At 45.6% G+C, this 14970-nt stretch overlaps 2 protein-coding genes across 2 annotated transcripts in view; one reads left to right on the top strand and one right to left on the bottom strand.

The window, feature by feature from the left end:
• LOC119187895 (semaphorin-2A-like) overlaps positions 1-6364 on the bottom strand; it is a 74584-nt gene extending 68220 nt beyond the window's left edge. Inside the window, exons 1-2 of the mRNA XM_075894167.1 lie at positions 6175-6364; positions 1617-1774 (exon numbers count right to left, since the gene is read on the bottom strand). Of these exons, the coding sequence (XP_075750282.1) occupies positions 1617-1698 (82 nt within the window). The 5' untranslated portion in view covers positions 1699-1774; positions 6175-6364. The remainder of the gene's footprint in view (positions 1-1616; positions 1775-6174) is intronic.
• A 493-nt stretch (positions 6365-6857) lies between these two features.
• On the top strand, positions 6858-10803 carry LOC142815952 (uncharacterized). Its single transcript, XM_075894165.1, has 2 exons — positions 6858-7787; positions 9399-10803. Exons 1-2 carry the CDS (start codon positions 7140-7142, stop codon positions 10668-10670), a joined length of 1920 nt encoding a protein of 639 aa, XP_075750280.1. The 5' UTR covers positions 6858-7139; the 3' UTR covers positions 10671-10803.
• The last annotated feature ends 4167 nt before the right edge of the window (positions 10804-14970 follow it).

Here is a 14970-nt window from a genome sequence, read left to right as displayed (position 1 = left end):
GATGACATACAACAAGGAATCGCCCTACATAGTTGTCAATGGTTTGACGTCGCTCCTCAATATAGACATCTGTGCTCTGACTTTGACTACAGGAGCACGTGACGCTGTCATAATTATTTGAAGCAACATGTGTAGTTAACATAATTTGTTGCTTGAGTAAATGAATGAAATTCGAGACAAATAAGACACACAAATAAAATGTGTTCGTATTTTTTCCTTATTTTAATGCGACTCACAGCAAGATATGGCAATAATCTGCTTCCGCTTCACATGCATTCATGTTCTTGCGGTCAGCGTGTCATGCAGACGCCAGCCCTGGCAACAAAACTAATTTTCTATTGCATAGCAGCGTTCATCAGGCTAATTTATTTTCTCACATCTACCTAAATATACATGCCACACTGGCTCATGATACCGCCAGTGTCACAACGCTGCTCACGTGTTCAGGGGCTCGGGCTGGTTCAGGCACGTCATGCGCATGTGACCTTGTGTGTACGACGTGTGAATGCGTGTGCGTCATGTCATCCTCCAACTCCCGTGCACAAGAGGGTAGCAAAAGGATTTGGCTAGCAAAGGCTACACAAGGGTTTCAAACTCGTTTCATTACCGATGTTCTCACGCCGCTTTAACATACAATGGTTTTCTCAGCTTATAAAAAACCAATTTGAAAAATTCTTGTGGGATAATGCTCATCATTGAGCATGCAACACCTTCAGATGGCTAACTACAATTTGTTATGTGACCTGGTGAGGGTCCCTTTAAAATGGCAGTAGAGGACTCATGAAGATGACCAAAGCATGGCAACCGATTGCCTCCCCAACCAAAGAAACAGTCCTGTTCGTGTACTCAATGATGTACTCCAATAGAAAATTTATCAACACTACCGCTTGTGATGTCAGTCTACCGCATGTGATTGGTGCAGGCTTGCATAGATCTGCCGGACTATAAAACAGAGCTAGTATCACCTTAAAAGGTGCTAAACCAGTTAAAATCTGCTTATGCTACGTGCTTAGAGGTTGTACTGTTCACAAACAATATATCTACATACCCTTGCATGAATGCTTACGATTCGACATTGCACAACAACGCAGCAGAAACAGCATGTTACCTGCTGTTTTAGATTAAACTAGGCCATTATAACAGCATGCTTATTAAAAAAATTGGTGAATGCCAATGATCTGTTACAACTACTGAAAGAGGTAGGCGGAGCAGTCACTCTTTCCCCTCTCTCTCAGACGGGGAGCGTCCTTACTTTTTTCCACTTGTCCAGTGGGTTTTTTTCTCTTTTTTTTTCCCCCCTTTGCGGGCGCATCACTTCACCTCCGGTTTCTCGGCGGTCTTTCCACGGATTGCATGTGCTGCGTTTGGTTTCTTACGTGCGTGCGCGAGACGAGCGATCAAATGCCTTTCACTACCCTTCTTTTACCCCCTTTCTTCTGTCTCTTTAATTCCGATTCCCCCATTTCTTGTGCTGAACCGTGGAGGTGCCCTCATCGAGAGAGGCAGTAACGAAACAGCGCTTATTTCTTCATTTTTCCTCTTTTCAAAGTCACTTTGAGGTAGGCATGTTGCATATAGCAGCTCATCACCACGAGCGAACTGGCAACACTCCTTACCTGCCCAAGGTGCCCGATGGCTTGCGCTGGCCACGACAATAATGGCCCAGGACAGAAGCACCGCAGCAAATGTGGCCCTCATTTTGGCAGGTACGCTATGGCGTGGCTACTCAACAGCAAATGTGCTTCACACTTGAGGAGGCAGCGCAATCAAGTGTCTGAAATAGTTTGCAGAAAACAAAATAATTAGTGCTTAAGTGGTAAATAAAATTAACAGAAGTTTTGGAGAATGGCTGCCAGCTTGTTTCTATGATTAGCTTCTCGAATGCTTGGTGAATAAACGAGTTGGACACAAACAAAATGCATGTCCATCTTATTACTAATCAAGTAAGCACTTTGTTTTGTACTCCTCTTTCAACCTGTAACAACAGTTCTATGTAAACTACAACAGTCCATGCTTTTTATAAGTCCGCTGCATTGCATGAAGCAAGGTGTGAGAGCAGCCTGGTTGGTATTCCATGTCTTAAACAGCTGTTTAAGGCACTGCAAGACGCTTTTCAAGTTTTCCAGTTACATGCAAGCATCCTTTTTTTTTTCTAGCGACAAAAATGACCATGTTTTCTTGAATGAAGCTCAATAGTTGCTTGCCAAATTGTGTATATCCAATGAAATGAAGTGTGGCTTTTCTTTTTCAATGGTTTTATAGAATGTTTTTTTTTTCTGTGGAAGACTGTCTAAGCTCTCCTGAAAGGACAATGCACTGGGTATACTGTCACAGGCCTTATAAGCGAAGCTTCTAAAGTAAAGCCAAAAATAAAGAGAAGTGTAGCTGTTTTTTCTTATGTGCACACAACTTCCTACAGGTGAAAGAAGCTGGGAAATAAACACAATATTGAAGTGCTTTTCTCAACTTCAAGAAAACTAAGATGCATCTGTTGACAAACACCTTTCTGATAGTGTAGCATCAATTTAAGAAAAGATATGAATTCGAGAGATCGCACACGCAAAAGGCAAGTTAAGTTTATGAGGTGTGCGATGGTGTGGAACTTGGGATTCTCTTATACCATCTGGTGTTCTTCGTTGGGCACCTATGTCAAATTGTACATGCATTTTGTAGCCAGAAAAATGAGCTCGCCATGGCTAATGAATCATGCCTTTGGTCTCACACTCTTCATCACAGCATGACTAAACTCACAATGATCATTGTAGTAATTTAATTTCATGTAAGTACAGCAACTGTGTATAATGGGCAAGTATGGAATGCATGCTATGAAGAAAATTATTGAACACAAGAATATTCACAAAATAGCATGGTTATTTACCACATTTATGTGGTTACCATTTCTATGTCTCTCCTCTCCCTATTTTCCGTTATACTGTCACCTTGTTTCGCCAATCAAATGAAGAGAACACCCACACCAAAACCACTGCATAGAAATCCAGTTCGTCATGCAGGCTGGACAATGTCAATCTCTGGTACTATGCTCCATTGCATTGTTTGTCTTTCAACTAGGGGTGCTTGAATAGTGAATTTGAGAACCGAATCAAATATGAATCCAATAGTGATGACACCATATTGAATATAATTACGAATCAAATACTACTCAAATAGTAAGGCAACAATCTTCAAAGCATGCCTAGACTAGTAAGGTGACAGACTTCAAGACAGCCCAAGAATTCCAAAACATTATATTTGAAAGAAATATTCACAAGGTACAAGGGCACATTATAACTACCTTTTACCCACAAAAGTAGTACAATTATTTAAACTGAGAAGCCACAGGAGCCTTCAAAAATATAGCAGTGCCTATAGCATTCAAGGTGGTGCTTTGTTAACAGTTACAATAGCTTTTAAATAAAACTGATACTTAAATATTAATGATTAATATGTGGAGTTCAATGTCCCAAAACCACCATATTATTATGAGAGACACCATGTAGCTGTAGCAACGTCGCTGTTGCAACGTCGCAACAGCTACACCTTATATAACATGGCCCACATGGATCAGACGATCGTGTGAATAGACAACCCCACCAATAGGATAAACAATGTGGTCGGCGAAAGCACCATACAGATTGCGAACACTGGATGTGCCCAGCACGGCTTCACCGTTTGCTAGCTGCTTGCGCCACCGGCCACAAGCTCCCAGCTTTCATTATCTTAAAGGAGCAAAGCGGAAAAATTTTAGCCAGGGCCCTTGTGAGCCTTCGCTTACCAGGTGAGAATTATTTCATTTTTTTTAATGGTGGCATTGTGATAACCGTTGTCATTTTATCACAATGCTGACTTTTTTTCCCATTTGTAGAAAATGCTCGTCTCACCACCAAAAAGAAACGGCTGCATGACATCGGAGAAAATGCAAGAATGGCTGTCGAAAGTCTCGGCCCCAAGTGTTGACAATGTTCAACCTTAGTAGTGTTGGACCGGGTGCCCATCCATAAGACACAAGCCGCCACAAATGTCTTCGAAGAGTACGACACCGATGTGCCTGCAGGATGCACGAGCATCCTGCAGCCTGTTGACGTGTATTGCAATAAGCCATTCAAGTCCACCTTGCGACGTTTGTGGGAGCAGCATATGCGTGAGGAAGCACGAACACCGAAAAGAAGCTTGAAAAATGTTGCGGCAACATTTCCTTGATTTTCTTGTAAAGGCACGGGCCGCTGTACCTGAGGAGACAATGGCATGGTCTTTCAAGGGATGGGGCATTGGCATTGCGCTCGATGGCTCGAAGGACAACGACTTGCACAGCGGATTGGCCTATGTTGGAGCTGTGGTGCCAAAAGATCGCGGAGGACTTCAAGTGGAATGCTGCGGCCTGTCGTTTGCAACTGACTAAAAAGAGTCTTTCGATGGTTTTTGAAAGCAATTAAAAGCTACAACAAATCCTGGGCCTAAATAAGCTTCACTGTAATGAAATTTTGACTCATGCGCACTGCATTTTTTTCTGGTGTGAAAATTTTGCCGGCTTCTTGAATTTTGGTGCCGTTCCGAGATAGCGCACCCTCCCCCCCCCCCCCTCTTTGCTGGCAATATTGACTTCGTTGGGGAAAAGGGGCACTTTCTCGGAATTTTTAAGTATACTGATTATGCTGCAGGCTATGGAGACTCACACTCGAGTCTCTATAGGGACATCCAGGTGTGACGAAGGGACCTGTGTCCTATATTTGTTTCTGTGCCATGTATTCTGCCTATTGTTGATCAAGCAACAGACACAAACTTTTCTGAAGTTGAGGTTTCACCTGCTTGCCATTTCGTGGACAGCCCCAGAGTTGGTTGACAAGTTTTAAGCTGCGCAAACTGGCTTCCCACTTAACCAATAAAGCATTGAGAATAATAACTTTAGTGCTTGCTTTGCAATCTAGAACATGTGATTTAGTGCAGTGGTATTATACTCACAGACTGCTCAAGTGCTGGTGTGATAAACCTCCTGATACATTCTGATACAAAAACGGGTCACAGTAGGTGCAGGTTTCGAGCTATCTCCAATCGATAACCTGTGCCCTGCATAGCTTAGTAAGCTTGCTTCTTTTTCTTTTTTTTTGTACAGTCTGAAACTTACAGGACTTGCTGGTAACTTGTGCACCCCGGTAACTGGCAAATTGCTGGTAACTGCCTTATCATGAACAATCAACTCATTGAACTATCAGTACTCTTGACAAAACTTAAATATTTGTTAGCAGCAAACACTTCCTTCCAGTTAAGGTTACAACTCCGAAAGTATAGAATACTTATTTACACTATTAAATATCAATATCAGTGATCTGAAATTACAGTTAGCGCAATAAAATGTAGTGTAAAAACGCACCAGAATGCAAGAGCTTTTGAGCGCAACAAAGATGAATTCCGATTTTTCCGTTCTGAGCAACAAGCTAGAGGTGTAAAAAAAACCATCTAGCCATGATGTAATCATAATTAGGCTGTCCAAGTAATTTGACAGCTTATTCGAAATGATCAAACAGCCCGAATCAGTACTTCAAGAACCAGCGCCATCAATCGTACGTAATCTCCCAACAAAGTGAATTTCAGGGCTTTTTTTTTTTTTTTTGAAATATGCGATTGCACCTGCTTGAGATAAGTGGCACGGAACTAACCTAGAAAGGTCGTTTTATCAGTTCCGCGTTCGATTTCGCTTCGCGCTTCCACAACGCAAGCTTTCCGATGACGAATTTGTCGGCAGTATGGGCCTATGAGGGAATATTTAACCCACTTTGAGTTTAACGAGTACATGGAAATGAAGCGCACATCATGGCAGAACGATGAGGTCATCTGCATGTATTTTGCAGAGTGACTGAGACGGGCACATATATTCGCCTCCTTGAGAATACAAACGTCGGTGAAGCACGTGTATCATTCAGAATGAAGAAATAAATTTGACAACATATGCGTTTGGGAACACGCGCCCATTGAACAGAACTTCAAGAACGCCCTAAAGATGCGCGGAATAACAAAAGAAGACAATCGGTGAACGTTTCGGGTCGCGGCTGGCGGTAGCCCAGGTAGAGCATCTCTCCAGCAATTCCAAAAGCTGCAGCACAGCGCTATTCTAAAGTGAAAATAGTTTGTGGGGAGCCAAAACTCGCTAGTCAATACCGTAAATTGAAGTCGAGTAATTACCTCAATACTGATGGCTTGGGTTACGCAGCCGATAGCTCCTCGACGTCATAGGTGCGGTTGACGGCTAAAGCACGGCGGCCCGCTAAAACACAGTATTCGAAGAGCAGCGCAATAAACTAGCGCAGCGGCACATTCAACGCAGCATACGATTGAAGCATATTCAACATTTTTGTGCCGCACAGCGAAGCACAACAACTCGGAGGCAGCCTGGATCGGCCGCAAAAAATAAACATACAAGTTAAAAGCCGCGGTAAACTATGAGGCGCTGCGAGCATTAGCGCTGTCTTTCTAGAAATAAGAAAACACGGGCCCAAATTATTATCACTTTTGTATAAAAGTGTATGTAAATAAATAAATCATTCAATTGACTTTAAGTGCGTACCAAAACAAAGTTATATTGTTTTGTTGGACGTACCTTACCACACGCTCTACCAAAAACGTTGTCTTGAGGTACTGCTTGAGGTTTCATAGGCCAAATGATTGGCTGAATTCTACCAAATTAACATTTCTTTAATGTGCTTTTGGAACGAAATGCTTATTAGCCGAAGAAAAGGAAATGTATAAGCCACTGTCCGTACAGGTGACGGCGTTGGCGTCGGCGACGATGGTCAGTTTCACCAGTTCCACTATGGCGACAAGTAACTGTTCGGAACAGTCGATGCAAACACGCAAGCTAAGCGTTCGATTACGAGTCACTGCGAGGCCACGCGCTTGTGCGCTACCGTGAAGGACTTCCAACATTCCTCGTCATCTCTTTAGGCAGCGAAGTTACCCCTCTAAACGCCACACTCCATGATCTGGACGCCATCAGTTCTACGGAAGAAGTAGTCGACGTTCTCGTAGGGCGCTGGTGGCCGCTTCGCCCGGGACGCAGTGCCGCTGGTGATCGGTTATCGACTGTTTTCTGCTGCTTTCTAACTGCTTTTCGTGGCTCGCCTCCGCCTGCCGGCAAATGTGACCGCATTATGCTGTGTCCGTCGGAGCCGGCAGCGGAGAACGGCATCTCCGTGTGCGTCGCGGCCCCCTCAGCTGCGTCCGCGGCTGCAGTAGTGCGAGATTTCAACGGTGGTCCCGACGGTGTCGTGAAACCAGAAGATGCCGGACCGAATGGAACAGCGGCGAGTGGCAACGGGAGCGGCTGTTGTACTCCCGTCGTCCCTACAAGTGCTGCGGCGAACTCGGCTCCTGTCGACGCCGACGGAAGCAGCGGCGACGATCCCAAGCTGAAAGCGCTCTGCGGCGTCCCACAGCGAGGCGCCGAGCTCACGGCTGACTCGTACTCGAGTACGGACTCTGGAGGCGCAGTGGTGGTAGCGCCGCGCTATTGTAACGATCCCTACTGCCAGCTGAAGGAAGATGCGTCGTCCGTGGTGGTTGCCGTCGTGCCTTCGCAGGCGGAAGGCCGGTCGTGGAAGTGCGAGGTCTGCTGCAAGTTGTTCGCGCAGAAGCACCACCTGCAGACGCACTTGCTCTGCCACTCTGGCGTGAAGAGGTTCGAGTGCCAAGTGTGCCACAAGGCGTTCAAACAGCAGGCACACCTGAACACGCACCTCCTCATCCACGAAGGCAGGCGGCCGCATCGGTGCCCGCACTGTGACCACAGCTTTCTGCAGGTGAGACGCTATCAGCTGCGCTGTCTGTGAAACTTCGCCATCGCATACATGGACTCTCTTGTGTGTAGCTGCCTTATTTTTGTGTTGCCTGGGTTGGCAACAAAAAAAAAAAGGCTGTAAAGTTGACAGTAGCGCGTCAACGTAACAGCTGAATCACCTTGATACTAACTGCATTTGAATCACAGATGTTGTGGAGCGTTTGAATCGGTAAACGTAAAAAAAAAATGCGTATGTAAATATTCTCTCTCATAGTGTCGTGATAGTGTTCCTGAATTAGCTGCAGGCTCCTCATTTCATGCTGCTATACCTAGTAACAAAAGGAAATCTTGGAATTTCGACAGGCCTGCTGCTAGAGTTTCGGCAGTCGTTAGTGCTTACAAAATCAGCCATGCTACCAAGTGCGCCCCATTTCAGATACCAGATGACAGGTTCTCTCATCTCTCTGTGTGTACTGACATTGAAGGCTACCTTTGTACACGTGTCAGGACCCCAACTTTTAGTTCAGCAATTCGCAGGTGTGGCAAGTTTACTTGAATGAGGCACAACTGGTAATGTCGAATGAAATGCTGCTTGTTGCTTCATTGAACTCTGCACTGACAGCACAGTTTGTGTGATTGATGGATAACTTGGCAGAGAACATCATTAATTGTCCATAATCTACATTTTAACCCCCTGCGTAAGGACAATAGACAGAACTCTGCAATCTTCTGAAGTTGTAACCTAACATCAATCAAAGATGCTTGTGTAAACCTTCTGCGTAATGTACTCTTTCAGTCCTATCGAGTCCCAGAATAGGGACCTGCCCAATTCTCTCTTAGACTAATTACAGTGTACCATTCTCTGCAATAAATGTTTTATTCATTCAGAAGCAAAATCTGCTAGGTGTACAATGGTGGGACCACACCATTGCAGTTGCTGAGGCACTTTTCCTGATGCTGAAGTTGGTCCCAGTGCGATCACTACAGGTCCACCAACACTGCTGGAAATTCTCCTGCTTTTTTCTCCTTTGCTCACTACTGGTGCTTCTCAACATTGTGGGAAAATGCTGATGTGTTCATCACAGAAATTGTGGGCATAACTGAAACCAGTACTAAACAAGGACACCTTTGCTTACAATGATTTCACTGCTGCTTGCTACCATGCAATTAGAATTATGGCAGGTCCACTTATCGAAACGTGTGTCTCAGCAACATTCTCTGTTCAAGGGCTTCGTGTGTGTGTGTGTGTGTGTGTGTGTGTGTGTGTGTGTGTGTGTGTGTGTGTGTGTGTGTGTGTGTGTGTGTGTGTGTGTGTGTGTGTGTGTGTGTGTGTGTGTGTGTGTGTGTGTGTGTGTGTGTGTGTGTGTGTGTGTGTGTGTGTGTGTGTGTGTGTGTGTGTGTGTGTGCACGCACCAACATACATAAGAGGGGGTTGGAACAACTCCCTCTCTTAATAAAAATTTCTGGCTACAACATCCCTACATGAATGACCATCATTAATGTTGTAACTGTATGTTTGTGCAAACAAATTCTTCATGTCCAAAATTGCTAATATTGTAAATACAGCAAAGTTCAGTAGATCCCTCCCATTGCTTTTGTTTCGCATTCCTATAAAGCACTTGTGCCTTTGCAGGTGACCCACCTGAAGAGACACCTGGTGACTCATGGCGGCAGCTGCCTACCCTGTGCTATCTGCGGCCGTCGCTTTGCGTTTCCGAGTGACCTCTCCGCACATGTTGCCAAGCATCACCCGCCACCTCTGCTGCGTACAAGCACAGGTGCTCCCGCCCCTCCGGCTCACAGACTCCAGTGTGAAGTGTGCGAGCGGCTATTCCAGTATCCGAGTCAGCTGCGGGACCACATGCTGGTGCATACGCAGGTGCGCCGTTTTGCATGCCCTGACTGTGGCATGCGCTTCATGAAGGAGCACCACCTCCGCAATCATCTTGTCACTCACAGCCCTGTGAAACCGTTTCCATGCCCCGTGTGTGGCAGGGCCTTCTCTCTTAAGGCCAACATGGAGAGGCATGTCCTTATACACGAAGCCCAGCGTAGGTTCGGATGTGAACGTTGTGGGAAGCGGTTCTCGCAACCCCAGACACTCAAGATGCATCTGGTGTCGCATGCCGACGTGAAGCCGTACTCGTGCAGCATATGTGGCAAGGGCTTGGCACGAGCCCACAACCTGCGCGCACACATGGCAATCCACCAGACAAGCAAGCCCCACCGCTGTCCGGACTGCAGCAGCACATTTACACTTCGTGGGAACTTGGTGCGGCACCTCAAGGAGAAGCATGGTCCAGCAATCATCCCTGCTGAAGCCGTGTCTGTAGTCATCACCCCGCAAAGCCCCAACCGCAACGTGGCTAAACGTAGAAAAAACACACCAAAGCAGCTCAAAAAATGTGGTGAAGGTTCCGGTGATGAGGATGGAGAAGAGGAGGAAGGAGAAGAGGACGGTGAAACGGAGGGAGAACAAGCGGAGGCAGATGGAGTGGAGGCAGAACGGGACCGGTTCCAGGACCTCTCGGGACACAAGTACCAGGGGCTGCCTGGTTCGCCGGAAAATGCACGCAGTGTTGAAGTACTCCAGACCACCGTCTACTACCCTGCCCCTATTGTGACGCAAGAGGTGCCGTCATCAGAGCATAAGCCTTTCTCACTACATGCACTCCAGCCGGCTCCCGTGTTTGCATCTCCTGGCAGCTTCTACGGGGATCTCCCAACGGCAACACCTGCTGCAGTCGGACCCGAGGAAGTTGGTGCTCGACTGCAAGCACTGCATGCAGCCATTGATGATCTGGCGGGCAAGTTGGGCCCCGACCATGACAAAGTTACAGCCTTGCATGCAGCCTTGGATCAGCTTGTTCCCCCTTCGCAACAGCCGAGCTCCGCTCCACCTTGAGTACTAGCACGGACCTGCTAACGTTGCCAACTATACCAGAGTTTTTATAAATACCTTTTTTTCCTCTTCTTCAAAGCTCTAATGTGCCACTTCTAACAAAGCAGGACCTTAGACAAACTTGCATCTGATGCACTCCTGTCAGATGCTTCATACATATATGCTTGATCCCAAAGTCATGTAGTTTTTTTAGAACCGATTTTTGTTGAAGCACGTTTAGTTTTTTTTGGGGGGGGGGGGGGGGGGGGAAGTGACTGTGAGATTGTGATGTGGCACTGCTGGCAGCACCACCGATTGCTGCTCTCAAAGGAACGAATTGTGACAGGGTAAACGAGTTTGGCTTTTTCGTTCCTTGAAGCTTTGACTTGTGAAAATATTGTGTGCTGGTTCTTGTCAAACGGTGTGAAGCGCAGGTGGAAAGAAACCTCCTGTGGATTACTTGTCTTGTGGCTGACAGAAAGTGGACCTGATTACATGTGACCTGAGTGACTCCTGCCAGAAAGTGATGACTGAAGGAAAGAACTGGGGAATTATGAATCTTTCTAGTATTAGTCGAATTGAGTGTTTGTGCACCAGGAAGAGCCTTGTGCTTTGTGTAGTATGTATTTATGAAATAGAAATGTTCAGAACATGCTGTGTATGTGACAGATTTCTTATGAAGGTGCTGTACTGGTCAGCTCAAATGTAACATTAAAGACACAAGTAAATCTGCTTCATTGTTTATACTTCAATTTGACTGACAGCAAGCGATGAAACAAAGGCTAGAGTTAGTTATTGCACTGTATGTGTTCTTTACCACAAATTAATTTGCATTTAATGCAAGATATTAGAAGACACTGCGTTATTCGTGGAACAACAGGTTTGACTCCATTAGCCATGCAAGAACGAGCAGTAAGACACTAATGTTTGCACGGCCACCCTCATGAGAGAAATGACGTTACTACACTCTCAACCTAAACATGGTGCAGTACTACATACATATGTAAAAAAACATGCCTTATCCCTCCATCATAGGAATCGGCATAACGTGAAAGTAAAACGTGTCCTTGCAAAAGTAGTTTAATATTCACTGTACCCTGATACAGGAGAGCTTGCACAATGTCTATTGGTGTTTCACAGCTATAGCATGGTTTAACGTGGATGCATCTACGTTGATGCATGGTGGTAGACCTCTATCCCGACGACTAACGTCCATCACTAATGATTAAACAAATTCTTGTAATCATAGATGCTTGTGGTAGCTGTTGTGGCTAATAGTGAAAACGGGAACCAGATAAAATGGTGTGACAGCCAGAAGAACGTGACTCATTGGTAGCCGAACTTCGGCTGAGGTCACAAAGGAAGAAGCTAAGGTTGCCTACTCACAGCGTTTTGGACTTATTGAACACGAGTGCCCGACCAGAGGGAAATGCAGCACGCATTGTGTGTTCCTTGTTGGCTGGCCGCGTTTTTTTGCGGGGCAAGCGTAAGTGGGGAATGCCGAATTACAGCCAGGCAAAGCTGGCGGGTGCCACTGGGCTATGTTTGATGTGGAAGGATGTAGATGGACACTGCAAGGCCGATGCCTAGAGTAAGTTGGCCACCTGGGGTTGTGTTAATAAAGCATTAGTAAAATTGCATTTTTCCTATTGGAAGAATGTCGAATGGGACGGACACTTAAAACTACGCGTTAAAGTAATTGTGGATGTCACGATCATGTGTTACTGCACTTAACAAAGAATGTTGTGATAGAATTATGTTAGATATAAAAGGCGTGTTTTTAAAGCCTATGAAGCGTGTAAAATCCCAAGACCTCTTTCGTGGAAAACCAAGCTCAAAGGACTAATACGCCTGCATATGAAGAGCAGAGCGTCTTGATGTTCATTTATTGCGTTGTAGATCCAAGAACCCCCTGCCACGCGCCTCTCTCGTCTTCCTCTCCTGCGCCTATGTCCACTGTTTTTAACACTACCGGTACACGAAATGCTGCGGGCGCATTTCTAAGAAACACAAATGATGAATAGGCTGCGTTACAATTTTGCCATTTGCTAGCTTTAGACGACATGCACGAGCAATGCCGTCGTGTCCCGTAATGTTCTTCAGAGCCCGCGAGAGTTTCGAACACAACTTGGGCAGGGCATCATCGTGCACTATCACTATATTGTCTTACGCAATACTAGTAGTGTCCATCACTGGCCTATTATGAGCGCTTCTAAGGAGTATTAAATATTCTTTATACCAGCAATTCCAGAAGTCTTTCTGTAGCTTTTGTCGCTGTATCCCAGTTTTAAGAAGCTCTGTATGGGAGCTGGGCACCACGTCTGCAGTTTGCAAGTCGCGGAGCGCCCTCAACTGCTTGCCATGTAAGAAATGGGCTGGTGTTAAGACTTCTGGTTCCCCTGGTGCAGAATACAAGTACGTCAGTGGTCTACTATTTATGATCGCTTCAATTCCCGCTAGGACCATGCTCATTTGACCATAATCTAGAAGAGACCTTCCTAGAGCTTTTCTCAAGTTGTCTTTCGTTGACCTCACCATACGCTCCCAAAATCTGCCCCACCAAGGAGCACGGTCAGCAGAGAAATTCCACGTGATGCTATGAGCAGACAGATAATCGCCGACCTCACTTCCCCTAATAGTGTCATACACAGCACGAAGTTCACGAGAAGCATGCTTAAAACGTTGATGTTTAAAGCACAATGCATTGTCAGAGTAAATCACCGAAGGGAATTCACGACGTGCTGTTAAACGCCGGATGGCTTTTAAGAAACTTGTCTGCTGTTGAGCGTAAAACAAGCTCTCGATGAACAGCGCATACTACCGCGCAAGTAAATAGCACGAAGTATGATTTCGTCACCCAGAAGAGCTCTCGAAGTTCTGGGACGGTTGTTGGGACTCTTGCGTGCAGAAGCCTCTGGTGTAAGCCGGTGGCGATGAGTTCAGTGATGATGTGGTCACGGGGAAGCAGAATTGGGTATTTCATGCCCTCGTGGTACTCGACATTCCGAAGCCTTGTTTGAATTCTCAGCAATCCATGCTCTTCTACAAGAAATGGGTGCAAATCCCGAATTGTTGACGCCTTGGGTAGATCTCTCGCCAAACTTGGAAGACTGCCAATTCAAGGCCGAATCGTTTTTGGGGTAACGGTGTCTACTTTTGCATTTTCTTTCACATCGTCTTCAACATCACTCGGATTGGCGGTCAAGTGTTTGAAACATTCTTCATTTTTTGCAAGCCAAACTGGTCTTTGCCACCAATTCTCCCTGTCTGCAAGCGACTTTTTTGACATGTCTCGGGAAACTATGCCCCCGGCGTTGTCTGTCCAAGCGTATAGCCGTTTAAACACTTCCGTACGATAATTGTGCAGGTCTGTTGGTAGGACCTTCAAACGCATGTACATTTTGCATCTTTGATCGCGCAACTCAATGGTTCCATTGAAAGCATTGCAAACCGTTTCATCGTGAGAGGATGGTACATCTGCATTAGTGGTCTCTAAGCTTTCTAGTTGCAAAAACTTTCTCAGATTAGAGCCTGCACGTTCCTGCATCTGTTCATCGTTCATACAGCAATCCGTCCGAAGTACACGAACGTTCGCATTTGTGCGTGGATGAATGGTTTCATCGCTTAATGGTCCTTGGAATGTCCAACCCAGTGCTGTTTCAATAAAAGGAGACCTAGCTGGTCGCCATGCCAACTGACGTCTCTGCAAAGGACTTTCCACAATTGGTCTGAGCTAATCAATAGGCTGATGCCTTGTTCTTGAGCTATGTGGGAAAAGAAAAGAGCATCAACCACTCATTGACCACAATTCTAAAACCCTTTGATGAATTCATGACTTTGGGGTACCTCAACAATGGCTTCACAGATTTGTCCTATTTCAATGGCTTCAATGACATGCTGAACATCATCGTACTGGCTTTGCAAAGTTATTTGAACTAGTCTTCGACGTGTACATCGACCACAATGTTTGGTTCCAAACACGTCGACGGTAATAACGATTTCTCCCAGCACCTTTAGGTTCAATTTTCTGAGAAATGTCTTCTTTGATAAAAGAGCGCTGGCTACCATTATCCAGAACGCCTCTTGTAAAGCAGGAACCCTTTGCGCCATTTATCATTCCTCTGAATGTTTACAGTAGTATAGTATCAAGGCTCCTATTGCTATCTGACACAGCGTATATGTACATGGAGGTACTGCTCGTAGCGTGTTTTGGTGGCATCATTATTTGAAGAGCTTTACTAGCCTGTCTAGAGCACATCGAAGAAGTGTGTCTTCCATGACAATGTGAGCAGCTCACCTTCTGTCGACAGTCTCTTGCTCGATG

Source organism: Rhipicephalus microplus, chromosome 1 (assembly GCF_043290135.1).
Source record: "Rhipicephalus microplus isolate Deutch F79 chromosome 1, USDA_Rmic, whole genome shotgun sequence".
Classification (NCBI taxonomy): Eukaryota; Metazoa; Arthropoda; class Arachnida; order Ixodida; family Ixodidae; genus Rhipicephalus; species Rhipicephalus microplus.
The sequence above is the reverse complement of the archived record's forward strand: the minus strand, read 5'-3'. Positions and strand labels throughout refer to the sequence as shown.